The sequence below is a fragment of the Carcharodon carcharias genome, chromosome 19 (assembly GCF_017639515.1).
Source record: "Carcharodon carcharias isolate sCarCar2 chromosome 19, sCarCar2.pri, whole genome shotgun sequence".
Taxonomy (NCBI): Eukaryota; Metazoa; Chordata; class Chondrichthyes; order Lamniformes; family Lamnidae; genus Carcharodon; species Carcharodon carcharias.
This window is the reverse complement of record NC_054485.1, coordinates 100774330-100801592: the sequence shown is the minus strand read 5'-3', so window position 1 is coordinate 100801592 and position 27263 is coordinate 100774330. Positions and strand designations below refer to the sequence as shown.

General features: G+C 44.3%; 1 protein-coding gene across 1 annotated transcript; it reads right to left on the bottom strand.

Annotated features, from left to right (window-relative positions):
* Positions 1 to 95: 95 nt before the first annotated feature.
* Positions 96 to 23093, bottom strand: LOC121291292 (zinc-binding protein A33-like). The gene is made up of 6 exons (XM_041212363.1): positions 22953 to 23093; positions 18720 to 18815; positions 9518 to 9748; positions 6329 to 6351; positions 3187 to 3302; positions 96 to 640 (listed from the first exon to the last, which is right to left on the bottom strand). Exons 1-6 carry the CDS (start codon positions 23091 to 23093, stop codon positions 96 to 98), a joined length of 1152 nt encoding a protein of 383 aa, XP_041068297.1.
* Between the last annotated feature and the right edge of the window lie 4170 nt (positions 23094 to 27263).

Here is a 27263-nt window from a genome sequence, read left to right as displayed (position 1 = left end):
CAGCACGGTATCAAAATATACACACGATGGTATATATTTTCTTTGAAAAATATACAGGCTCCTGAATCGTCTACTGTTTTGGTAAAGTGGAAGTTCTATAAGCGGAGTAGGCAAAGTTTTAGTGGCTCTGCGTTTTTACCCCCATCGCTCTCCCCTGGGCTGAAGTAAGGGAAGAGTCTCTCGTTGAATGTGTCAGTGAAGGTATAGATGACGGACATGTCATCGGCATTGTAGAAAGAGACTTGACCCTTCTCATAGTCCAAAAAGACCCCAATCGTCTTGGGCTTGGCCCGGAGGGAGAGGAAGGCCGAGGGAGTGGACAGGGCCTCGTACTCGTTGCCGTTGCGCAGCCAAATGGTCCAGAAGCCGTCCTCGGGCGACAGGATGATGTTCCCCTTGCGGCTGACCGACTCCTTGGCCAGGCCCACATCCCACATTGTCTTGCTGCCCACCTCCACCTGCCAGTAATGGCGGCCCGCCTCGAAGCCCTGGGCGGACAGCACGCTGACGCAGTCGTCGAACCGCTCGGGGTTGTCGGGCAGGTCCTGCCACGTGTCGCTGAGCCGGACGCTCCTCAAGTCTTCGGAGATCAGGAGCTCGGGGTGTGCCGTGTTGGGTTCAAGGGTCAGGGCGGCCGGCACTGAGGGAGAGAGGAAAGAGAAGGCAGCTGTTACTCTCAATGGTGTGCTACTTCCCCTATTCGCTAAAAACGTTTTCATCCACGACCGGTTACAAGGGAGCGACAGTCCATTTCTAGCCTTTTGCCATCTTTTCCATTTGGTGGTTAGATGGACCCTTCCTTAGCCTTCCTAATTTTATGTTGTCAGCTGTGAATCAGTGGGTACCACTCTTGCCTCTTGAAGCAGAAAGTGGTGAGTTCTAGACCCACTCCAAAGACTTGAGCACATGATCTAGGCTGATACTCCAGTGCAGCACTGTGGGAGTGCTGCACTGTCAGACCTGCCGTCTTTCAGATGATTTATTAAACCAATGCTCTGTCTGGTCTCTTGGATGGACATGAAAGATCCCATGGCACTATTTTGAAGAAAAGCTCACCCCAGTGTCCTGGCCAACTTTTACTCCTCATTCAACATGATGTAAACAGATGATTTGGTCATTGAATATAGCTGAAGAGATAGCCATTTTGCCAAATCTTTTCTATGTGATTGGGCAGCACTTGTGAAGCAATCCTGAATGCGCCAATAACTACACTAACAAGCAATTTAAGGTAATCGGTCAAGTTCCCATGGGATATAGGAGAAAGTGGCCAGTTGGATCCAATATTGCCTCCACAACAGGAAACAAACGGTAATGGTCGATGGATGTTTTTGCAAATGGAAAACAGTTTCCAGTGGTGTTCACAGGGCTCAGTGTTGGGGCCTTTGCTGTTTGTTGTACATATTAATAATTTGGACTTAAATGTTGGAAGTACGATTGGGAAATTTGCAGATGACACAAAAACTGGCCGTGTAGTTGATAGTGAAGAGGATAGCTGTTGTCTCCAGAATTATATCAATGGTTTGGTTGAGTGGGCGGAGAAGTGGCAAATGGGATACAATCCAGAAAAGTGTAAGGTAATACATTTGGGGAGGGCAAATAAAGCAAGGCAATACTCAATAAACGGGAGGATATTGAGAGAGGTTGAGGACGTGAGAGATCTTGGAGTGCGTGTCCACAGGTACCTGAAGGTGGCAGGACAGGTGGATAAGGTGGTAAAGAAAGTAAATAAATGTTTTCCTTTATTGAATGAGGTATTGAATACAAAAACAGGGATGTAATGATGGAACTGTATAAAACGCTGGTTAGGCCACAGCTGGAATTTTGTGTACAGTTCTGGTCACCACATTACAGGAAGGACATAATTGCTCTGGAGCAAGTACAGAGGAGATTTACAATAATGCTGCCATGGCTTGAAAATTGCAGCTATGAGGAAAGATTGGATAGGCTAGGGTTGTTTTCCTTAGAAGAGAGGAGGTTGAGGGATGACCTAATTGAGGTGTACAAGATCATGAGGGGCCTAGATAGGGCAGACAGTAATGACTTATTTCCCCTAGCTGAGGGGTCAATTACCAGGGGGCATAAATTTAAGGTGATAGAGGGTAAGAGGGGACATCAGGAAAAACCTTTCCACGCAGAGGGTAGTGAGCATCTGGAATTTGCTGCCTAAATTGGTGGTTGAGGCTGAAACGCTCAGCACATTAAAGGTACTTGGATCTGCATTTGAAGTGCTGTAAACTGCAAGGCTACAGACCGGGTGCTGGAAGGTGGGATTAAAATGAGCAGCCAGTTTCTTTTTCTGGCTGTCACACACCTGATGGGCCGAATAGCCACTTTCTGCGCTGTAACTTTTCTATGGTTCTATGAAGTTTGTAACATGGCTTATTTATGCTTGCTAGAAGCAACATAAATTCATACACAGGGACCTGTTCTCTGCAAAAAAAAGGAATAGGTTCAAGCCTTGTGTCATTTTTGAATTACCCAGAAACCCAGGGAGCCTATAGTTCCCCGTTTCTTGCTCCCTTGCACACCTTGGCCAATCGGAGTTGACTTACCAACCAACCAGTGCCCTTTTCTCCTGCAAATCTATAAATTGTTGGGATTGTTTTAAATTTGGAATTCTTGCCTTTGTCTTGATGAGTGCAAGGCAAAAAGCTTTGGTAACATGTCTCTCCTTTCAGCAATACGCAAGCTCTGTACTACCATGCAACCATTTAGTCATTATCACAATTGCTGTTTGGAGGATCTTGCTGTGTGCAAGTTGGCTGCTGTATTTCCTACATAAAGCGCTTTGGGATGACCTGAGACCATGAAAGGTGTTGCTTAAATACGAGTCTTCCCCTTATAGGTTCTTTTGTTCCTTTCTTTCCATCACCGCCACCCTACTTCCACCACTTTTCCCTGACTCTAAATTTGCTTATCTGTATTTATTCGGTATTTGCTCGTCTCCAGCTTCTTCTGGTTCTGTGGAAAGCTCATTGACCTGAAGTGTTAACTCTCTGCCCCTCTCTCCCCACAGGTGCTGCCCTGTCCTGCCGAGCAATCAACATCGACAGCCAGACCAGACTGCGTAGGAGCCTGGAGTCACATGGAACCACAAGCTCCACACATAACAGCCGTTGCCATCAGCCTCCTATCATTAGATCCAGCAGGCAAACAAGCAGTTCTCCTGCACCACAGTGATATTACCTGGACTGATGACGCTTAACATCCGCCTCCACACGATGAGCTGCAGGGGGCCGCCAAACTCACCAAGAAGCAAGTTGAGAGGAACCTCAGCTGGTTTCTTAAACTTCACGTAGGACCTTGGAAAGAATACAATTTTTGTTTTGAAAGTTAAATAATTTTCTTCCTCCATTAAATTTCCACTTGAAAGACTTAGGGAGACATCCATCTTGATCGGGGGGTAGTGGATGGGCAGCACACCTTATCAGATTGCATGCCTATTATACGTAAGGCCATTGACTGTGATGGAGCTGAGAACTGATGGGCCACATAATGGCCAGGCTTTGGGTGCTGCTGCTGCCCCGGGTGAATTTAGACCTTGGCAAGGGCAAATGTACAGGGAGGTATGAGCCCCAGCTGGATGTGGGGGAGCATGAAAAGTGCAGAGACGTTAACAGCTACTTTTAGACCGCAAACCCAAACCCCACATCCCTCGGCCCAGTGGACCACACGACCTTTCAGCTCGGTAGCAAAGAAAAGGCCAGCTTAGCCATTAGAATGAAAGGGTGGGTGTACTAACATCATTCCGTCTGGATATTCAATGCGATACACATAAGGTCTGACAAATAAATAGAGGGAAATAGCGTGATCCTGATGAGGAAGCCAAGCTTCCGAGCTAATGTAACAACCTCGATTCTCCTTGTAAGCGTACCTCCCCATTAGGATGGTGTAACTAGTCCGATACTGGCAGAAATATACTTTGCTTGTTGCACTCATTAAGCCATAATTGTGGATTAATATAGACATAAGCAAGTTTATAACTGTGAGGGAGAACACTAAGATAATTACAGATATACTTTAGTCTTTAAGTCTAAACTGAAGCCCGGATTGCCTCTTCACTCTGGGATGTTAAATTTCATGTTATAATCCATTCTTGGGACGGGGGCTTCTCTGGCAAGGCCAGCATTTATTGCCCATCCTTGAGGATTGGTGGACCTTCTTGAGCCACTGGTAGTGGTTTGGTACAACAGAGGCTACTCCAGAGAGCAGTTCAGAGTTAATCATTGGAGAAGACTGGAATGACTTGAACCAGAAGAGGCAAGGAGGACAGGTTTCCTTCTCTGCAGTGCATTAATAAACAAGTTTTATAACAATCCAATAACTTCGCTGCTTTTACTGATATATGCTTTTTATTTTTCAAAATGAAGTTAAACTCCCAAATTGCTATGGTGGGATTTGAACTCCCAGTGTCTGGCTTGGTAGGCTTGCAACATAGATTAAGATACAGTAGTATGATGGCTATGAGCAGTAGGAGTCAAAAGGTATAAGCAAATCAGGGTGGGGTGCATATGGCAGGCATGATTTGTAGATTTGGGGTTAGAAATTAATGTCGAGAGCTGGCATAAAACGAGAGATATCGATCGCATCAAACTAACACGTGATATTCAGAACTATTGAATGCTTTGGTCTCAAACCAAGGAAGCAAGAATCACTTGTGGGAGTTTTATACATGGAGTAACACAAGAGACAATGAAGCTAACCAAAATCTACTCACCTAGTGAGGTTAACCAGAATTGACTCATCTCTAATACTGAGGTTAACCAGAATCTACTCATCTCCAATTAGTGAGGTTAATCAGAATCTACTCATCTCTAATAGTGAGATTAACCTAAATCTACTCATCTCTAATAGTGATGTTAACCAGAGTCTATTCATCTTTAATAGTAAGGTTAACCAGAATCAACTCATATCTAATTGTGAGGTTAACCAAGGGTAATGAGACCTGGCCAATTCCAATGGTGAGTTTAAACAGACCTGGTCATATCCAATTGTGAAATTAAACAGTCATCTCCAATAGTGAAGATAAACAGACCCGGTCATTTCCATTAGAGATATTAAACAAACCTGTTCATCTCCTATAATGAGGATAAACAGACCTGGTCATCTCCAATAGTGAGGGTAAACAGACCCGGTCATCTCCAATAGCGAGATTAAACAGACCTGGTCATCTCCAATAGTGAGATTAAACAGACCCGGTCATCTCCAGTAGCGAGATTAAACAGACCCGGTCATCTCCAGTAGCGAGATTAAACCGACCCGGTCATCTCCAATAATGAGGGTAAACAGACCCGGTCATCTCCAATAGTGAGATTAAATAGACCCGGTCATCTCCAATAGTGAGATTAAACAGACCCGGTCATCTCCAATAGTGAGGGTAAACAGACCCGGTCATCTCCAATAGTGAGATTAAACAGACCCAGTCATCTCCAATAGTGAGATTAAACAGACCCGGTCATCTCCAATAGTGAGATTAAACAGACCCGGTCATCTCCAATAGTGAGGGTAAACAGACCCGGTCATCTCCAATAGTGAGGGTAAACAGACCCGGTCATCTCCAATAGTGAGGGTAAGCAGAGAGATAAAAACAAAAAACTGCGGATGCTGGAAATCCAAAACAAAAACAGAATTACTTGGAAAAACTCAGCAGGTCTGGCAGCATCGACGGAGAAGAAAAGAGTTGACGTTTCAAGTCCTCATGACCCTTCAACAGAACTAGGTGAAAGTTCACCTAGTTCTGTTGAAGGGTCATGAGGACTCAAAACGTCAACTCTTTTCTTCTCCGCTGATGCTGCCAGACCTGCTGAGTTTTTCCAGGAGAGATTAAACAGACCCGGTCATCTCCAATAGTGAGGGTAAACAGACCCGGTCATCTCCAATAGAGAGAATAAACAGACCTGGTCATCTCCAATAGAGATATTAAACAGACCCGGTCATCTCCAACTGTGTGGATAAACAGACCCGGTCATCTCCAACTGTGTGGATAAACAGACCCGGTCATGTCCAATGAGGTAGGCTTTAGCCCAGTCTACTGCACTGGTGAAACTAACTAGTGTAATTTCCATTGTTCAGTCCAACCACAACCCACCAACTCAATAACTGTCTCAGACCCTTGCAGCATTCTGGAGTTGCCCTTGAATCTATTATGTCAATTGGTGACACATCCTCTGATAATTGGTGTTGTGTTCCGGTTATGCATTGGCTCAATACGGGGCAGGTCAGGGTCTCAATGGTCCCAAACTCGTGCTCAGCAACACTCAACAACAGCAATGTTGTGCGATAATGAAATGATGTGATAAGACCAAGGTCTTTGAGAAACAACACGTACCTTTCGATTAGGGATTTAACATCCTTCAAGTAAGTGGGAAGCAGTAAAAAAAATAAAGAAAAGTTAACCATTTTGTACAGAGAAAATGACAGATACACTAGGGAGTCAGTCCAAGACTGCAATCAATTTATAGCTAGATGATCCATAAACTGTACAAGCCTGGCCAGCTGAGCCCCAGCATTAGCTGATTGCTCTGAGTTTGCTCACTGCAGTCTGCTTCTGAACTATTCAGTGGAAAATTATATTGAGCTAATGGAACAGGGTTCCCTAGGAAGACAGTGGCAACAGATAGTGTTGAATCATTCATTAATGACTCAATTGAGTAGCACTCTGGTTCTGGTTCAGTCTGTTATGAGTTCAAGTCCCACTTTGACTCCAGGGATTTGAACACAAAAGTTCAGGTTCACTCTGCAGTGCAGTACCGAGGTTGTATTGCACTGGCACAGATGACACCTTGTGCATGAGAAATTAAACCAAGGCCCTATTTGCTCTCTAAAATCGACGTACAAGATTCCACTGCACTATTTTAAAGAAGAGCAGGGGAGTTATCCCAGCTGTCCTGGTCATGAGGGGTAATCCCACAGTGCTGTTAGAGAGGGGTAATCCCACAGTGCTGTTAGAGAGGGGTAATCCCACAGTGCTGTTAGAGAGGGGGGTAATCCCACAGTGCTGTTAGAGAGGGGGGTAATCCCACAGTGCTGTTGGAGAGGGGTAATCCCACAGTGCTGTTAGAGAGGGGGGTAATCCCACAGTGCTGTTAGAGAGGGGTAATCCCACAGTGCTGTTAGAGAGGGGTAATCCCACAGTGCTGTTAGAGAGGGGGGTAATCCCACAGTGCTGTTAGAGGGGGGTAATCCCACAGTGCTGTTAGAGAGGGGGGTAATCCCACAGTGCTGTTAGAGAGGGGGGTAATCCCACAGTGCTGTTAAAGAGGGGTAATCCCACAGTGCTGTTAGGGGGGGGTAATCCCACAGTGCTGTTAAAGAGGGGTAATCCCAGAGTGCTGTTAGAGAGGGGGGTAATCCCACAGTGCTGTTAGAGAGGGGGGTAATCCCACAGTGCTGTTAAAGGGGGGTAATCCCACAGTGCTGTTAGAGGGGGGTAATCCCACAGTGCTGTTAGAGAGGGGGGTAATCCCACAGTGCTGTTAGAGAGGGGGGTAATCCCACAGTGCTGTTAGAGGGGGGTAATCCCACAGTGCTGTTAAAGAGGGGTAATCCCACAGTGCTGTTAGAGGAGGGTAATCCCACAGTGCTGTTAAAGAGGGGTAATCCCACAGTGCTGTTAGAGGAGGGTAATCCCACAGTGCTGTTAAAGAGGGGTAATCCCACAGTGCTGTTAAAGAGGGGTAATCCCACAGTGCTGTTAGAGGAGGGTAATCCCACAGTGCTGTTAAAGAGGGGTAATCCCACAGTGCTGTTAAAGGGGGGTAATCCCACAGTGCTGTTAGAGAGGGGGGTAATCCCACAGTGCTGTTAGAGAGGGGGGTAATCCCACAGTGCTGTTAGAGAGGGGGGTAATCCCACAGTGCTGTTAGAGAGGGGTAATCCCACAGTGCTGTTAGAGGGGGGTAATCCCACAGTGCTGTTAGAGAGGGGGGTAATCCCACAGTGCTGTTAGAGAGGGGGGTAATCCCACAGTGCTGTTAAAGAGGGGTAATCCCACAGTGCTGTTAAAGGGGGGGGTAATCCCACAGTGCTGTTAGAGAGGGGGGTAATCCCACAGTGCTGTTAGTGTGGGGGGGGGGGGTAATCCCAAAGTGCTGTTGGGGGGAGGGTAATCCCACAGTGCTGTTTGGGGGGGGGGGGGTTGGTAATCCCACAGTGCTGTTTGGGGGGGGGGGGGATAATCCCACAGTGCTGTTAGGGGGGGTAAAACCACAGTGCTGTAGGGGGGGTAAAACCACAGTGCTGTTTGTGGGGGGGGATAATCCCACAGTGCTGTTAGAGGGGGGTAATCCCACAGTGCTGTTAGAGGGGGGGTAATCCCACAGTGCTGTTAGAGAGGGGGGTAATCCCACAGTTATGTTAGAGAGGGGGGTAATCCCACAGTGCTGTTAGAGAGGGGTAATCCCACAGTGCTGTTAGGGGGGGTAATCCCAAAGTGCTGTTGGGGGGGTAATCCCACAGTGCTGTTAGTGGGGGGGTAATCCCAAAGTGCTGTTGGGGGGGGTAATCCCAAAGTGCTGTTGGGGGGGGTAATCCCAAAGTGCTGTTGAGGGGGGGGTAATCCCACAGTGCTGTTGGGGCAGGGGGGGGGGTGGGGGCGGTAATCCCACAGTGCTGTTGGGGCGGGGGGGGGGGGCGGTAATCCCACAGTGCTGTTGGGGGGTTGTAATCCCACAGTGCTGCTGGGGGAGGGTGTAATCCCACAGTGCTGTTAGGGTGGGTAAAACCACAGTGCTGTAGGGGGGGGTAAAACCACAGTGCTGTTGGGGGGGGTAAAACCACAGTGCTGTTAGGGGGGGGTAAACCCACAGTGCTGTTAGGGGGGTAATCCTGCAGTGCAGTTGGGGCGGGATAATCCCACAGTGCTGTTGGGGGGGGGGTGTAATCCCACAGTGCTGTTGGGGGGGGGGGGTAATCCCACAGTGCTGTTAGGGGGGGTAAAACCACAGTGCTGTTGGGGGGGGGGTAAAACCACAGTGCTGTTAGGTGGGGGGTAAGCCCACAGTGCTGTTAGGGGGGTAAACCCACAGTGCTGTTAGGGGGGTAATCTCACAATGCTGTTAGAGGGTAAGCCCACAGTGCTATTAGCGGGGTAAGCCCACAGTGCTATTAGGGGGGTAAGCCCACAGTGCTGTTAGGTGGGTAAGCCCACAGTGCTATTAGGGGGGTAAACCCACAGTGCTGTTAGGGAGGTAAGCCCACAGTGCTATTAGGGGGGTAAGCCCACAGTGCTGTTAGGGGGGTAAGCCCACAGTGCTATTAGCGGGGTAAGCCCACAGTGCCATTAGGGGGGTAAACCCACTGTGCCATTAGGGGGGTAATTCCACTGTGTTGTTTGTGGGAGTTGCAGGATTTTGATTTACGATGTTTATGGAATGGGGATACATGTCCAAGTCGGGATGGCTTGTGACTTGGGGGGGAGCTTTGAGGTGGTGGTCGTCCAACGCACATGCTGCCTCCAACCCTCTACATGGATTAGAAGTGGCTGGTTTGGGAAATTCTGCCCGAAGGTAGTTCTTACCGCGAGGAAGGCAGTTTCCTGGACATCGAGCCTTTGCTGGATTTCGAGGATTGTACACTCGATGGATGCCCGCTTCTCAGTAATTCTTTGCAGGTTCTCCCTCAGCAGCCTGGAGAGCCTCTCCACGTCTTCCTTCAGCTTCCCTTTCATCAGTTCCTCTTCATCATTGAGGAATTGGTGCAATGTCGTGAACTCGGCAGCAATGTTCTGCTCGAGGCTCTCTGCCATTTTCTGTTGAAGTCAGAAAGTCGATTAGCTGGGAGAAAAATATCAAGCCGCCTCAACCTCGGGGAAGTTCAACCTTCAGAGGACTGGAGAGGGGGTCTTTCTATCTGATAAACTGTAGAACGGCCAGGAGAATCACGCAGTGTTACCATCCCTTGCAAGACTCTTTTTCTACTGTCACACTACCACATATGCTGATGGCCAACAGGAAGTAAAAATGGATGCCCCTTCCCTCACCCTCCTCGCCTTCACCTCTCAATTAATAACCAGTATTTCTTGCAGCTGTTGCATTCCAATATTAGGCCCCTATTCCTGGGGGCGATTGGATTATCTGGACACAACAAATGCAGGAAAACTGATCAGGGAGGTCTGTGTTTCCAGAAGGAAGGGACGTCTTGTTTCTCTGTCCATTCAAAAGATCAGGTGGGTTGTGTTTGGGAATGAGGTCTACCCTGCCTAACTTCCCCTGCTTTCATTGGTCAGTTTGACATCGGGAGTGCCAGGGAATTCAGGGAAAAAAAACTTTTTTATCCAGAGACAAGTTAGCATGTGGAATTTGCTACTGCAAGAAGTTGTTGAGGCGAATAGCATTGAGAGGCATTTAAAGGGATGAGGGAGAAGCACATGTAAAACAAAGGAATAGAAGGTGAAATGAAGAGGGACAGGAAGAAGCTTGTGTCAGGCATAAACACGCACAATAACCTGCTGGGTCGAATGGCCTGCCTCTGTGCTGTAGAGTTACAGCGAAGGATGTACTAAATAGGTTTCTGTGACAATCAATAGTGTTTTACATCTGTGTATTTGCGATGTGAGCAGTTAAACAGCTTTACTATTGATGAGTGAACCACACAGTATGAATTATAATCCCAATGCGTACCACTGTGAGGGGCTGTTAAAGGAAGAGTTTAGAAGAATTAGATGTCTTTGATGAATGAATCGAGTGTAATGCATCCAGTTTTGCTGACGATACAAAGATGGGTCGGAATTTAAGCCGCGTGAAGGACACAAAGAGGTTGCAAAGGAACATAGAGAGGTTCAGTAAGTGGGCAAGAAGGTGGCATGTGGAATGCACTGTGGAGAAATGTAAGGTTATTCACTTTGGTAGGAAGAATAGATGGATACGATTTTTTTTAAATGGTGAGAAGCTATTACATATTGGTGTTCAAAGCGATTTGGGGGTACTTGTACACGAGACACCAAAAATTAACATTCAGATTTAGCAAGTAATTGGGAAGGTAAATGGCATGTTGGTCTTTATTGCAAGGGGTTTGGAGTATATGAGTAAGGAAGTCTTACTGCAACTATACAGAGCTTTGGTGAGACCATGATAGAGTGCTGTATGCAGTTTTACTCCCTATACCTAAAAAAAGAGATATTTGCCTTTGAGAGGCTGTAACAATGGCTCTTTAGATAAATTCCTAGGATGAGAAGGTTGTCCCTCTCATAATATGATGTGAGAAAATGTGAGGTTGTTCATTTTGGCAGGGCAAATAAAAAGGTGTACATTATCTAAATGGTAAAAGACTTCAGAGCTCTGAGATGCAGAGGGATCTGGGTGTCCTAGTGCATGAATCGCAAAAGGTTAGTATGCAGGTGCAGCAAGTAATTAGCAAAGGTAATAGAATGTTATAATTTATCATGAGGGAAATTGAATACAAAAGTGGGGAGGTTATGCTTCAGTTATACAGGACACTGGGGAGACCACATCTGGAGTACTGTGTGCAGTATTGGTCTCCTTATTTAAGTAAAAATTGTAAATGTGTTGGAAGCAGTTAAGAGAAGGTTTACTAGATTAATACCTGGAATGGGTCGATTGTTTTATGAGGAAAGGCTGGGACAGGTTAGGCTTGTATCTGCTGGAATTTAGAAGAGTAAGGGGTGACTTGATTGAAACATATAAGATCCTGAGGGGACTTGACAGGGTGGATGTGGAAAGGATGTTTCCTCTTGTGGGAGAACCTAGAACTCGGGGCCACTATTTAAAAACAAGGCGTCGCCCATCTAAAACTGATGAGGATTTTTTTTTCTCTTGGAGGTTTGGGAGACTTTAGAATTTTCTTCCTCAAAAGGTGGTTGAGGCAGAGTCTTTGAATATCTTTAAGGCAGAGATAGATAGATTCTTGATAAGCAGTTTTGATGAAAGGTCACAGACCTACAACATTAACTCGGTATCTCTCGCCACAGATGCGGTCTGACCTGCTGAGTATTTCCAGCATTTTTTTGTTTTTATCCCAGTTTGTGGAATCTTGCCTCCTAATTTAACCATTGTAAAAAAAATGTCAGCATGTGTGTCAGCATCGAGCCCAAAGTGCAGTCAGAGCAACAGAATAAAGTGGCATTTTTGATATCACCAGTGAAGATGGTGAAGGTGTTGCCTGTTGTGTGGAGAAAGGAGAGATATTTTATGGATGTGATCCATTCCAATGTATGAATGCATGGCTGCTTGAGAGTGATGGCAGCCGGTGTCAAACTGTGGTCTCATCCGAGGCCTCGGGCAGGTGAAGCTCATTCTTCATTGATTCAGAAGCATCTTTAGCCATTTAATACACCCAATGTCCGACCTGGGCCCCTGATCACAACAAGCAGGTAAGCGCGGCCTTATTGAGCAGGGGGGTGCCAAGTTAGGTTTCCCCCTACGATGCCGAGTGACCTCCTCCAAGTTGGCGATTGGTGCATTGTGTTTCCCACCAAATTCCTCAGGTTGAGGAAGGAGGGGAAATAAAATGAGCCAGGGATCCTAGGTCCAAAAATCACGACCCAGCAACTGTCTGGTCTTGTTGGAAAGTGCGGGCATCAGGTGAGGCAAGGGTTAAACTTGGGTATGAGACACTCTCCACCAGCTCCCCCCCACCTCCATAACCCACCCCTACCAGGTGGTCCATTTGGATTAGGAGCTTTTGACAACCACTGAATTATATCTTGGAATGAGGTAGAATCTTGGGGAGGGGAGTTGGGCAGGGAGAAAACCAGGAAGAAATAAAAAAAACACATCCTTTCTCCGGTAGTGCCACAGTAGAAACTTGGCCATATTGAAAGAGAGGCCTGATTCACGTCCATCAAAGATAGTCAACTCCTTCAGTCCCCTCAGGGTTAAACGAGTTCAGCTGTTGAGAGGGAGGCAGCTAGACAAGGTGAGGAACTATCTTTCACATCTTGAGGTATTATATTTGTGTGGCGAATGGCTCCAGGTAGTCTGGTCCGAGGTCCCATTTCCACTAGGTATAAAATGACATCTCATTTACCATGATTAACACTACCCAACCTTCAACAACTCATTTACATTTTGTCAAAGCCACCCATATATAATAAAAAGAGGACACACGGTCAGTGGTGTGAGCTGCCTTTCATTTCACTCAAAAGTGACAAACAGCAGAGAATGGGCAGTGGGGGGAGAGGGAAGAAAGAGAGAGGGTGAGAGAGGAGAGAGATAAAAAGGGGAAGGGGTGGGGGGGGGAGAGATATGGAGAGAAAGAGAATGAATAATTAAAAGGAGAGAGATATATAGAGGGGAGAGGAAAAGAGCGTGGGAGAGAGGCTGGGAAAGGGATAGAAAAAGATAGAAAGAAGATAGGAGAGAATGAGTGGGAGAGAAGGAGAGAGGGGGAAGGTATGAGGGGGGAGAGTGGGAGAAAGTTTGTGTCAGAGAGAGTGTGGGCGAAACAGAATGACAGCGGAGAAAGAGGATGGAGGGAGAGAATGAGTGGGAGAGGGGCCCTGGGGAGAGAAGGGAGACAGAGAGAGAGAGACAGAGAGAGAGAGAGACAGACAGACAGACAGAGAAGGGCCTGGATATCACATGGGGTGCTAATGTACATCACATGCCTTCTGAGTAAAGTAGAAGGCAGAATACACTCCTTGACTGTGTGTCACCATTGTGTGTCGAACCTAATGTAGTGATATGAATTCAGTGGATAGGCCAAACATTAGAATGCTCTACAACTGTGAATGACCACCATATCAGAGTGCACAGTGAAAACAGGCACAGAAAATAGGCCTTTGATTGACCTTCCAGACATCAGCACTTAAACTATACAATTTTAATCAATGAATTCACTCTGTATATTGACACGAATGAATATTAAAATTAAAGCCACAAAGGTGTATTTCTTCCATCAAGGACATTGGCCAGTGATGACTTATCTTTATATATATATATATATATATATATATATATATTATGCACACTTTAATATAGTAGCCATTAGTGATTTACTAAGTGCTACGGATGATTTATAAGTTGGTGTTTAAACAGAGAACATATTAAGTTCAGATCAGAATGATTGGAACAATTATCACCCTCTACCTCCGTTTTTTCTCTGTTTAAATGATCAGACACCAGTGCCATGTAGAAAACCTGATATTTATTTGCCTTTCAACTGATACCAAGAATTATGTTGAGGTGGTTGCTCAACACCCACTAACATGGAATTTGACCTACATTCGTAAACACACCGACATGCTAAGTGCCAGGAGAAAGCCCTGCTTAGAGATTTGGTTTTGCTCTCAACCAAATCACTCCAAGCAAAACCAGTCGAGGCAAATGCTCTCTGAGCTACCTCGGGCCAAGTCGAATCAATTCAAACAAAGGCAGACCAAAGCAAATGGCTCTGAACCAGCCCAAGCCAACCTAGACCAAAACCAATTCATCTCAAGCCAAGACAAGCCAATTCCAACAAGCTACTGCCAAACCAAGTGAACGCAAAGTCAAGTGCTCTGAAAGCAAAGCCAATTCAAACTGAGTGATACCAAGTCAAATCAACACGGGCCAATGCAACACAATTTGAACCAGTTCAGGGGAGGCCTTTTAAATGGTGAAATCCAACACACTGTCAGAAGGGATCATTTTAACCTCATCCGCTGGGTGGGAATTCCCATAAGAATGGGTGAAAGGCCAGCTTTGTACCCTACCTGATATTGCCTTTTTTGGAGAGTCAAATCGGGTGAGGGGAGAGATTTATCTTTTCTACTGCGTCTGTGGGTGATGTGTTGAAGCCCACACTGCACAGTATAGCTCCAAGATTGAAAAAAGCAACCCCAAGATTGTGCTTTCCCAATCAGTGGGACAAAGAAATGCCCCCCACACACAGGAGTGATTTAGCGTTGTGACCACAAAAGTTGCTCTATGCCTCATTCAAGATGTATTTCGACTGGAAGGCTGCGTCAGTTCTCCTGTCCAATCCCAGAGGAAACTGGTTCAAACATACCCAATCTCACAGAAAACCTGTTCAAACCTGTCCAATCTCATAAGAAACAGTTCAAAGAGAATCAGTTCCATAGAAAATGTGTTCAGACCTGTCCAAATCTGATCACTGCCGTTGGAAACCTTTCCAAACCTTTACAGTCACGTGGGCAACTTGTTCAAACTGGTCCAATCCCACAGGGGAACATGTTTCAACCTGTCCAATTCCACATGAACTTTGTCCAAACCAGCCCAATCAACAATGAAACTTGCTCTAACTAGATCCTTCCCATCGGAGACCTGTTCAAACTGGTCCATTGCCACAGGGAACCTGTTTAAACTTGATCATTCCCATTGGGAAACTATTCAATCCTCTCCATTTCCATAGGAAGTCTGTTTAAACCTGCCCAGTCCCATGAGAAAAGTATTGAACTGTTCAATCCCATAGGAGGCTCTGCTCAAACACATCCAATATCATAGGAAACATGTTGACACAGATGATGTTCAAAGAAAACCTGTTTAAACTGGTCCTATCACACAAGGCATTTCCATATGTTCCCCATGCCATCAATTCCATTAGTAGGAGCCCTTGGTATCAGGGAGAAAGACTTCAACAAATAAGAGAGTGGAGCCGCCCCATCAGTCTGACTCTGATGTGGGTCTGAGGAGAGGGCTCATGCAAGTGTGTATGGAACATGATGAAGCAATAGCACATGTGTTTGAAATATTGTGGGACAGTTATAGACCAGCTCTACTCTCTACATCATCCACTTACACAGTAGGTATCCGTGCTGAGGGTGCAGGCTGAAAGGTGAAAGTTTTACTTGTATTCAAAATCAGTAAACGGCATGGACAACACGCTCGAGAGGAACATTACAAGCACTGCTGCACACCTCACATACTGCAGCAAGTGGTTTTGCAGATGCATATATAAGTTCTTACGTTATACGCGCACCTATCTACGTATTTCACACGCACTTTCATGGAGATACACATAAGTGTGCACAACCATACACGCTCGCCCATTCTATTGCCCGCATATTCACATGTACATGTCATGCTCTCACACACACATGATATTCATGCATCCACCCATTTGTACATACCGTGTGTACGCAAACACACAAACACATATGGGCACATGTGCAAACGCACAGTCATTTTAGATTTTCAACTAGGATGTAAAACTGGATTTTGGGGATGGGCTGCCATAGAAACTGTCCAAATTTCATAAGCACTGAAATGGACAGGAATAAAATTCAGGTGGTTTCTGTCACAGGGTCTGTGATGCTGGTTTGGGCAGCGATTTGTTGCCCATCCCTAATTGCCCTTGAACTGTGTGGCCTATTAGGCCATTTCAGAGGTTAGCTAAGAGCCAACTACATTGCTGGGAGTCAGTGCTGAGAGTCCGGAATCACATGTAGGTCAGACCAAGTAAAGGTGACAGATTTCTTTCCCTAAAGGACTTTAGTGAACCCGAATAATCCATATTTATTGAAATAAAAGGAATTTAAAATTCCACCAGCTGCTGTGAGATTTGAACCCATGCCCCCAGAGCATTAGCCGCGGCCTCTAGATTAATAGCCCAGTGATATTACTACTGTGCTCCAAACCTCCACCTGCTTTATACTACCAGACTTTATCTCGGTACTGTGTTGTACCTATTCATAGTTGGTTATCCCAAACTTTAATCTTGTATCATTATAGTCCAGCTCAGCTTTATACACATTTATTCTTGGCATGCAAGTGTCACTGGAAAGGTCAGCATTTATTGCCCTGAGGAGGTGGTGATGGGCCATCTTCTTGAACCATAGTTTACTGATGGGCTTGATGAGCCACGTAAGAGTGAATCATAATGATGCAAGACTGGAGTCAGACCGGATAAGGACGGCAGGTTTCCTTCCCTAAAGGATATTAGTGAACCAGATGGGTTTTTAACAACAATCTAACAGCTCATAATCATTTTTTCAGACGATTTCACTGAATTCAAATTTTAAAATGCCGTGGTGGGATTTGAACTTGCATTCTCTGGATTCCAAACCTCAGCATAGTAATATAACCACTGGGCCGCCATATCCCCTCTATTGTTACCAACCTCTGCCTAATCTTACCCGGCTGCAGCTGGTATTGCACGCTTTCACCTGCTTGTACCTGCCTTTGACTTAGCTGTGGATCAGTTGTTAGCCCTCTCACTGCTGTTGTGAAGATACTGAGTGCCAAGATCGAGGTTGGCACACCAATGCAATACTGAAGGAGTGCTGCATTGTCAGCGATGCCCTCTCAGGTGGGCATAAAAGATCTCTTGGCACTATTTCAAAGAAGAGCATAGAGGGGGAGGGTTAATTCTGGCTAATGTTTATCTCTCAGTCAAATTGCAAAAAATGATTAGCTGATCATTATCTCATTGCTGTGTGTGGGAGCTTACTGTGCACAAATTGGCTGCCATGTTTCCTACGTTACAACAGTGCCTATGCCTCAAAAAGTGCTTTGGGGATCCTGTGGTTGGGAAAGTTACTTTATAAATGCAAGTCTTTCTTTTCTCTGCTGTTGCCTGGCTGCACCTATCTTTATTTGGCTGCACCAGATGTCATATGAGAAACTAATTTTACCCAGTGCTACCTGTCAAAATCTGACATGAGCTGGCCATCTCTGAATTGTGTGGTTTTATTCCTTCAGCCTGGCTGTGTCTGATTCTACCCAGTGTTGCCTGACCACATCCGTTTCCTCAAAACAATCCTAGTTTAGTTTGCTTAAGAACATGAGGGCCTCACATCCCGCTCCCTGACCATCAGATGAACTGAACCAGGGTGATACCAGGACTGAGAGTTAATATTTACCAGAAAAGGCTGAACAGCTCGGTGCTCCTTTTCCTTCCAGAAAGGATAAGACAGAGAAGATCGAGGTCTTTAAAATTATGAAGAGGTTTGTTAGGGTAGATTTCTGGCCTGGTTGTGGCAGGACCCGCTGTGGGGGATGTAGCGGCCCAGCTTTCAGTGACTTTCAGTAGGACCAGACAATGCCTGCGGCAGGCACAGCTGGAAAATCCCACCTGTAGAGACAATTTTCCACTTGTGGAATACAAAGGGCCATAAATATAAGATGGTGGTAGTGTTACAGCTCACTCAGGGAGTCCAAGTTGCTGTGGCAACATGCACCTTTACATGTGCGTTGTAGTTTGGAGCTATGGATAGTGATGGTAGAGGCTCCAACTTTCTTTCCACCAGTTGGCTAACCAGGAGTCTCTCCCTCTCTTACCACCAGCCATTGGCCTGTGTTGGAAGGATTTGCAGGTTGGTACTCAACCTGTTATACCTCAACGCATTATAAATGTACCTTCCTTGGCCACCAATTCCTGGGGTGAGACTTGCTTGGAGGCAGGGACGCAACCCACTGCACTACAAGACCTCTTAAATGTAAGGCAGTCCCAAATAAATCCAATAGGGAATTGAGGAGAGACATTTTAACTCAGGAATTGGATGAACAGCATAGATACTTTTAAGGGGAAGCTAGATAAACAGGTGAGGGAAGAAGGAAAGAAGAGTGTTCAAAAAGGGTTAGATGCATAGAGGTGGCAGGGGGCTCGAGTAGAGCATGGACCACCACAGCCTGTTTCTCTGCTCTATGTGACTCTATAACCATTTCACACGGATTCAAAGGCAGAAGATTAACATGGGCACAAATGCAGTTTGTGGCTGTTGCCAATAGTCTTTAATATGTGAGCTCAAATCTCTTGTACCGCTTATAAAAGATGAGCTTTAGTTCACATTAATGGGCGAGAGCTGTTTTACAGAAACTTACCTTGAGTTGGATCATATTTGCTTCTTCTTCATTCTGACTCCTGAAGACCTCCTCCATCTGTTGCTGCAGAAAACTTAGTGACTTTTCAAGCTTATCCTGAAAAGGAAGTTAAAACCAATTGAAAATCATATGAAGTCACAGCATTTATAAAAATGAAGGAAGTATGATGAACAACAGAATACATTTCTACTTTTAACACACCAATATCACCACTAGACTCTCTGATCTCAGATGTAGGAAGGGTTAGGTATAGAAGGTCATTTTCCAAGTAGACGCCAGCAAGCAAAATCAAAAACAGTCTATTGATATTCATTTTCTAATGTGTGTTGCCAGTGAGAAAGATTCCTGTCATCAGTGTATGCTTGAATAATTAGTCCCTATGTTGTGGAAATAATTCTGTTCCAGAGCAGGTATCGTGTGGGTGAGATACTGAGTGAAACTCCCTCAAGCATTTAGTGCTCTGCGGGGGGTAAGCATATCCATCATTAAATAAGGAGATCAAAACTGTACACATTATTCTAGGTGTGGTCTCACCAACCCCCTGTACAGCTGTAGCAAGACTTGCCTACTCTCACACTCCTTCCCCTTGCCACAAAGGCCTTCTTACTCACTCTGTGTCTGCATGCTAACCTTTCATGATTCACCTATGAGGACATCCTCTATACCACAGCATTCTGTAGGCCCTCTCCATTCAAATAATATTCTACTTTCCTGGTCTTTCTATCAACCTCACATTTTCCCACATTACATTCTACCCACCAAATCTTTACAGACTTGTTGAGTCCTCCTCACAACTTGCTTTCCTAGCTACCTTTGTACTATCAGCAAATTTGGCTACAATACACCCTGTCCCTTCATCCAAGTCATTAATAAAGATTGTAAGTAGTTGATGCCTTAGCACTGATCCCTATGGCACCCTGCTGGTTACAGTTTGCCAACCTGAAAATGACCCAATTATCACAACTCTCTTGTTTCCTGTTCATTAGCTGATCCTCTATCCATGTTAAATGTATTATCCCCAACACCATGAACTCTGATCTTGTGTGATAACCTTTTATGTGGCACCTTATCAAATGTCTTTCGTAAATCCAAATACACGCCATCTATTAAATCTGCCACTGTGGAAAAGCCTGGCTTTTATAAAAGGGAAATCATGTTTGACAAATTTATTAGAGTTCTTTGAGGATGTAACAAGCAGTGTGGATAAAGGGGAATTTAGATTAATTGGCCTATAGTTTCCTGCTTTCCGTCTCCCTCCTTTCTTGAATAGAGGTGTTGCATTTTGTGCTTTTCCAATCCGCTGGGACCTTTCCCGCATCTAGGGAATTTTGGAAGATTATGCAACCAACGCTTCCACTATTTCTGCAACCTCCTCTTTTAAGACCCTAGGATGCAGACCATCAGGTCAGGGAGACTTGTCAGCCTTTAGTCCTATTAGTTTTCCTAATGTTTTTCTTTAGTTATTATTTTGGTTTCCCCTTCCCCTTTTGTCCCTTGATTTCCTACTATTCTTGGGATGCTTCTTGTGTCTTCCACCATGAAGAGAATGTGGGGTCAGGGGACAAGTAGCAGAATGGAAAGCTAGCTGGCTTCAAGGCAGAAAGTAGAGCTTGCGAGGAAAGATTAGTTATTTAGAGTGGCAGAAGGTGGGAAGTGGGAAGTAGTGTTCCATTAGGGTCAGGGGGACCAGGGCTGTTCACAATTTACATGAACAATTTGGAATCAAAATCGCGAGCCCGGATTTTCTGCTGCAGACGGGACCGGAAGTTCCCGCCCGAAGTCAATGGACTTTTGGCCGCTTTCCAATTTCTAAACTTGCAGGTAACACCAAATTGGCGGGATGTTGGTGGGGGGGTGGGGTATTTAGTTAATACTGAGGAGGACTGCAGGGGGGTGTTAATAAACTTGCAGAATGGTCAAATAGTTGGCAAATGAAGTTCAACACAAGTAAATGTGAGGTCGTACATTTTGCTAGGAAGAATAAGGAGGTCACTTATTACTTGGAGGGTACAAACCTAAATGGGGTAGAGGAACAAAGGGATCTCGAAGTACAAATACACCAATCATGAAAAATTGTGCCACACGTTAGCAAGGCCAGTTTTAAAAAAAACCAAACCAAGCACTAGGAATTATTTCTAGAGGAATGGAATTGAAGAATAAGGAAGTTATACTAAACCTGCATTGAACATTGGTGAGACCATACTTAGACTTCTGTGTGCACTTCTGCTTGCCAAACTATATAAAGGATGTAGAGGCACAGGAGATTTACAAGGATGATAGCAGAAATATGTGGGTACACATATCAGGAAAGGATTGAGAGGCTGTGTCTTTAACCTCTTGAAAAGGGAAGGCTGAGGGATGGCCGAATAGAGGTCTTTAAAATTATGAAAGGTCTTGATAGAGTGGACACAGAGAACGTTTCCACTTTTTGGGAAGAGCTTCATTTGAGGCCATCAATAGTCATCAAGAAATGCAATAGGGAATTCAGAAGAAACTTTAGCTAAAGAGTGGCGAGTATTGCGTATTGCACTGAGTAAGACTAACACACACTCAACTGCAGGCAGACATTATGAAACTAACTTTATTTACACCACTCCTACAGAGAGGGCAGCAGAGACGACAGTATAACAAAATGCTCAACATCACACAACACACCCTGCCCACTTAAAAAAAATCTTATACATTTAAATGTAAAATGATACATGACCATAATTTCTGAGACACAATATGAATAGATCGATATCAACAATAACCAAAATTTAAGAGTTTGGGTTGCATACTTGTTTTACGAAAGTCACAGCAAAAACATATAAAACTGATACTAACAGAGTAAATTACATGTAAAAAAATTCTTTAACACCAATATTTGTTGAACAAAAATATCATAATTTGACAAGAAAAAATGAAAAGAAAAACTCATTTCTTTTTCCTTCCTACACGTTTCGAATTAACCTGTCTGGCTTCTTTCTCTTTTTGGCTGAGTATCTCCTGCCATTTCCATTAGTTTGACTCTGCTTTCTCAACATCTTGGACTGTGTCAGCCCTGAACCTTGACTTTGACTACCAACACCCACTTAATGGTTGGGACTGTTACATTGTTTGATTTGTCTTAATCAAAGATCCTGACTCACTTTGCTCTACCGATGGATTCTGTGATACCAGCAAACTTTCAGTTTCTTTGTGACTTTCAGTTGGAACTGGAGGGGGAATTTGGGCTGTATTAGTTCCTCCCTTTGTCAGATTTCCTCTTTCAAGCAAATGATCTATATGACACTGAGTCTCTCTCCAATCTTCACTTAGTATGTAAATGCATCTAAACTCTTTACAGCAACTCCAATCACATAGTTCTCCTTATTACTAGGTATTTGTTTTTACCATGACCTTCTGACCAGCTCTGAACTCTCTAAGTTTCAAACCTTGTGTATCATGACTCACCACTTTGTCTTGCTTTTCTCTGACTTTTGTTATTGACATCAGGTTTAAGCAAACTAAATCTTATGCTAGGAACATGTTTAGCTACTAACTCATATAAGGTGAGCAACATGCTGTAGACTGTGGGGTTATTCTGTAAGAGAACAGAAAATTGTCTAGCCTGTGCCCGAGAGAAACATGGAAATTACTGCCTAACTTGCAACCTAGCAAATACTTCTGCAAAGACCTCTTCATAATGTTTGCACTTCCTTCTGCAGCACCATTCGATGCTGGGTGATATAGTGGTATTAGGATGTGTTTGAATCTATTTTTACTCAGAAATATTTCAATATCTTCCAACATAAACTGTGGACACCAACACCAACTATCCATTATGTGACACCAACACCTCTGGCAACCCATAAATTGCAAACCAACTTCTCAAAAACTGGATAGTTTGGCACTTGTGGTATTGGGCACGGACTGAACATTTATCCAATTACTGTAGCTATCAACCAAAACAAGGTACTCTTTCCCTTCCATTTCAAAGACATGTACTTGTTCCATTGGTTTTCTTGTGTTTCACCAAGGAATGAAAGGAACCTTGATTCATTCAGTACTCATTCTGAGGCACAGTTCACAACTTTTCACCAACTCTTCAAAATGCCAAACTACCTTTGGATAACAAAAATACTTTCTTCCTACTGCTTTCACATGGACTATCTCTGTGTGCTCTTGAAGTTCCTCTAACAATCCCACTCTAAATCTTAGCAAAGTAATGGCTCTTAAACCCCATTGGAGACAGGCTTGACCTACACTCACTTCATTTCTACATGTAAAATATTCCTGCAATTTCTCATCATTGCACTCTTTAGGCCAGCCATTAGTGACATAATTGAGCACTTTACTGAGCACCACATCCTTGCAAGTTCCTTCACTAATTTCTCTGCAAGACACTGGCATGTCATGTGTGTATGTAAAATAATTCACAGGTAACTTAGTGGCTAAAAATGAATCAGTATGTTTTTTTATTTCATTCATGGGATATGGGCTGCGCTGGCTGGGCCAGCATTTATTGCCCATCCCTAGCTGCCCTTGAGAAGGTGGTGGTGTGTTGCCTTCTTGGACTGCTGCAGTCCATGTGGTGTAGGTACACCCATAATGCTGTTAGGAAGGGAGTTCCAGGATTTTGACCCTGCGACAGTGAGGGAACAGCAATATATTTCCAAGTCAGGATGGTGAGTGACTTGGAGAGGAAATTCCAGGTGGTGCCCTTGTCCTTCTAGGTGGTAGTGGTTGTGGGTTTGGAAGGTGCTGTCTAAGGAGCCTTGGTGAATTCCCGCAATGCATCTTGTAAATGGTACACACTGCTGCTACTGTGCGTCAGTGGTGGAGGGAGTGAATATTTGTGGATGCGGTGTCCTGCTTTATATGTACAGGACATACCTGGGCAATTTTCCACATAGCCGGGTAGATGCCAGTGTTGTAGCTGTACTGGAACAGCTTGGCTGCTAGATCTGTTTGAAATCTATCCCATTTAGCACAGTTGTAGTGCCATGTAACACGATGGAGGGTATCCTCAATGTGAAGGCACAGGAAATCTTGAAAGAATGTCCAATTTTGCATGATGTGCTGGCTTACAATATTTAATATCATTCCCATGGCTAATTTTATCATTTAGTCCTCCCTACTCAAAGCCCACCTTGTGCTCTCTTCGTTCTTCACCAATGTTAACATTCACAACTATTACAGGTTCCTACTGTAAATAATTCTTTCCAGTTTAATTGTATCTCCTTAAGCCAGTTTCTTCTCATCAGGGAGACTTTGTTTCCTCCTATTACTACCAATGGCAAGAAAGAGGATGCAACATCATATGCCACTCCAACAATAACTTCACCTAACATTGGAACATTGTTACTGGAATAACTAATCAGTTTCACACTAGTTTTGCATAAAGGAATATGACTTCGGGGTTTCTTGTACTCTCCCTTTAAGATAACAGACACTCCTTCAGCTGTGGCAATGACAAAAGTAAGTTGTGAATCTCTGATTTTCATTTTTACCGTGGGTGCTGGAATTATATCGTCAACCTTTAACTCCCATCTTGCGTCTGCTGTTTTTCTTGCTTTCTGACTGAGCACAATTCATGATCCTGCTGCTCGATAACATCAGCTTCTGGTTCCATATATATTGTTTGCTCTTTCGAGGATTTCCAGACTCCTGAACTAGCTTTAGATCCACCACGGCTTCAGCCTGGTTCATGGCTGCAATCTGGAGCTTTACCATGACTTGGGGCATTGCTGCTTTCCCCACTCTTGCATGCTGTCTGGATATGACCAACTTTCCCAGAGGCATAGCATTTTGAATGGAAATTGAGGCATTTAAATGGTTGGCGGCTGCTATGGCAACAATAACATCTAAATTTGACTCAGACTGAGAACTTGGCTGCCATGGCCTGGATCTCGCTAAAATCTGGTGGACCTCCCCTGCCAGCTCAGCAAAAGAACTCCCTTGCAATTTACAACTACCTCTTTTTGCCATTTCCAAGGCTGTGGCCTCATCACAGACCGCATTCCACATCAGCTTATTACCTTTCCTCAAAAGCATGGCCTGGGTTTTATTGTTCTTTAGGCCCCCTACGAACATGTCTCTACGGTTGATTTCTAAGTTCATGCCATACCCACAGTGATGAGAGAGTTTCTTTAACTTGAGAATGTAATCTGCAACAGTCTCATTTGACAACTGTTTCCTTTCATGGAATGCAGCTCTCAGTGCAATCTCATTATTACGTGCCATAATTGAGTCCAGAATCTCATTAATTTCAGAATAGTCCATAGTACTGAGGTCTCGTGGGTAACATTGGTTAGACACCACCTCAAGTGCATCTAGCCCCATTATGCTGAGGAAAAGACTTACTTTAACCTCAACTCCTAATTTATTTGCTTTCAGCTGAATGTGTAACCTTCAATTGTAATTACATGAGTCCTCCTTGTTTCGGTTAAATACCTTATCAGGAGATTTAATAACTCTCATAATGTTATTGGAATTTATTGTAAAATAATGGTATCTGTATTCATATGTGTATGTGTGTACATGTGTGACAGACTTAATTGGATTAAAGGCAGCTGGTTTGAAGGCTTTGATGTGTTAGAAGATGAGGTAGGTTTAAAATGTTAAGTAGGTGATCATGGGGGAAGTTTAGAATGTAAGGTGTTAAAGCACATTTTCATTTTTAAAGAAACCAGACTAGATTGTTTTCAAAGGAGGGGTGAAATGTTTACTTAGCCAGGTGAAGTTCAGAAACAGTGTGTTTATTTTTCCCAAAGATTACTGGTAAAATTGGTACTATGATAATTTTTTTTATGATAAGGGAGATAAAGTCCAAAGACATAGTGAAACAATGGGAATTTGCATTCAAAGGGGAAATATGTATAAAGGAGAGAAGGCTGGTATCCCCCTCTAACATTATCTCCTGGTTCCCACATGCCTGCCAAGTTAGCCTGACCCCTCCCCAAGAGCCATTTTCCTGTTAATAACCTTGGTACTTCTAATAAATCTGAACTGCAAATTGTTTTTCTTTATTCATTCATGGGATGTGGATGTTGCTGGCAAATAGGACCTCAAAAGTAGTAATCTCCAGATTATTCCCAGTACCATATGCAAGTGAGTATAGAAATAGGAAAATAAAGCAGATGAATGCATGGCTTGGAAAGACAGTGCAGGAGGAAATTCTTTAGATTCATGGGACATTGGTCACAGTCAAAGAAACAAAAGCAAAAGTGAAAGGGAGTCAAAAGAAGATTGGGGGAACCCGGAAGAAAAACAGAGGAGGGAACTACAGGGAGCAGGTTCCCCAAAAGAGAGTCCCAGAAGCCAAGGGGTTGGGGACAAAAGGTCCCAGGAAGACCATAAAGCCATGGGAAAAGCACATGAATCTGAACAAGGTCCTGTTTAGTAAAGTTAAAGTAAGGAGCAGAGGAAAAGGCTCCAAATTAAAGAGAGAAAGATGTGGGGAGCAGGATCAAGGTAAAGTGGGCTTGCGAGAAGCCAGAAGATCTGAGGAGACAGCCAAAGATTGGCGACTCCTTACTACAAGCCTGTGAAGCAGTGCTGCTCTATTGGCACAGCTGAGTATCTGAGAGTGGAAGGCAAAGCTTGAACGCACAATCCAAGGGAAAGGAACATTGGAAGGAAAGGTTGAAACCCTGGAGGTGGCTCCTTGTGGAAGATGACCAAGTGAAAGCATTGCCTAGGAGAAGATTTCAAAGCAAGTTCTTCAAGTGTTGAGATTAAATACATATGAATTAGTGAATTGGGAACAGGAGTAGGCCAGTCGGCCCCTCGATCCTGCTCCGCCATTCAATAAGATCATGGCTGATCTGATTGTACCTTCAGCCTCACATTCCTGCCTACCTGCCCACAACAAGGGGGTGAAGGGTTATCGGGGGTAGGCAGGAATGTGGGGTTGAGGTTACATTCAGATCAGCCATGATCTTATTGAATGGTGCAGCAGGCTCCAGGGGCCAAGTAGCCTACTCCTGCTCACAATTTGTATGTTTGTAGTCCCGATAACCTTTCAACCCTTGTTCATCAAGAATCTATTCAGCTCTGCATTAAAAATATTCAAAGACTCTGCTTCCACCAGCTTTTGAGGAAGAGAGTTCCAAAGACTCATGACCCTCTGAGAGAAAAAAAATTCTCCTCATCTGTGTCTTAAATAAGCGACCCGTTATTTTTAAACAGTGACCCCTAGTTTTAACATCCTCTCCACATCCACTCTGTCAAGACACCTCAGGAAATTAAAGGTTTCAATCAATTCGCCCCTTACTCTTCTAAACTCCAGTGGAAACAAGCCTAACCTGTCCAACCTTTCCTCATTAGACAATCTGCCCATTCCTGGTATTTGTTAGTAGACCTTCTCTGAACTGCTTCTAATGCATTTACATCTTTCCTTAAGTAAGGAGACCAGTACTGTACCCAATACTCCAGATTTGGTCTCACTAGTGCCTTGTACAACTGAAGCATAACCTCCCTACTTTTGTAATCAATTCCCCTCACAATAAATGATAACATTCTATTAGCTTTCCTAATTAACTGCAATATCAGCATACTAGCCTTTTGTGATTCATACAC

Coding starts and splice junctions, on each gene's coding strand:
- LOC121291292 (XM_041212363.1), bottom strand. CDS start 23,093: ATGCCAGTGTCTTGCAGAGAAATTAGTGAAGGAACTTGCAAGGATGTG. Junction 3,303..6,328: donor GTTAAATCCCTAATCGAAAG/GTACGTGTTGTT, acceptor ATTCTTTCCAAG/GTCCTACGTGAAGTTTAAGA. Junction 641..3,186: donor GTTAAGCGTCATCAGTCCAG/GTAATATCACTG, acceptor TCTCTCCCTCAG/TGCCGGCCGCCCTGACCCTT.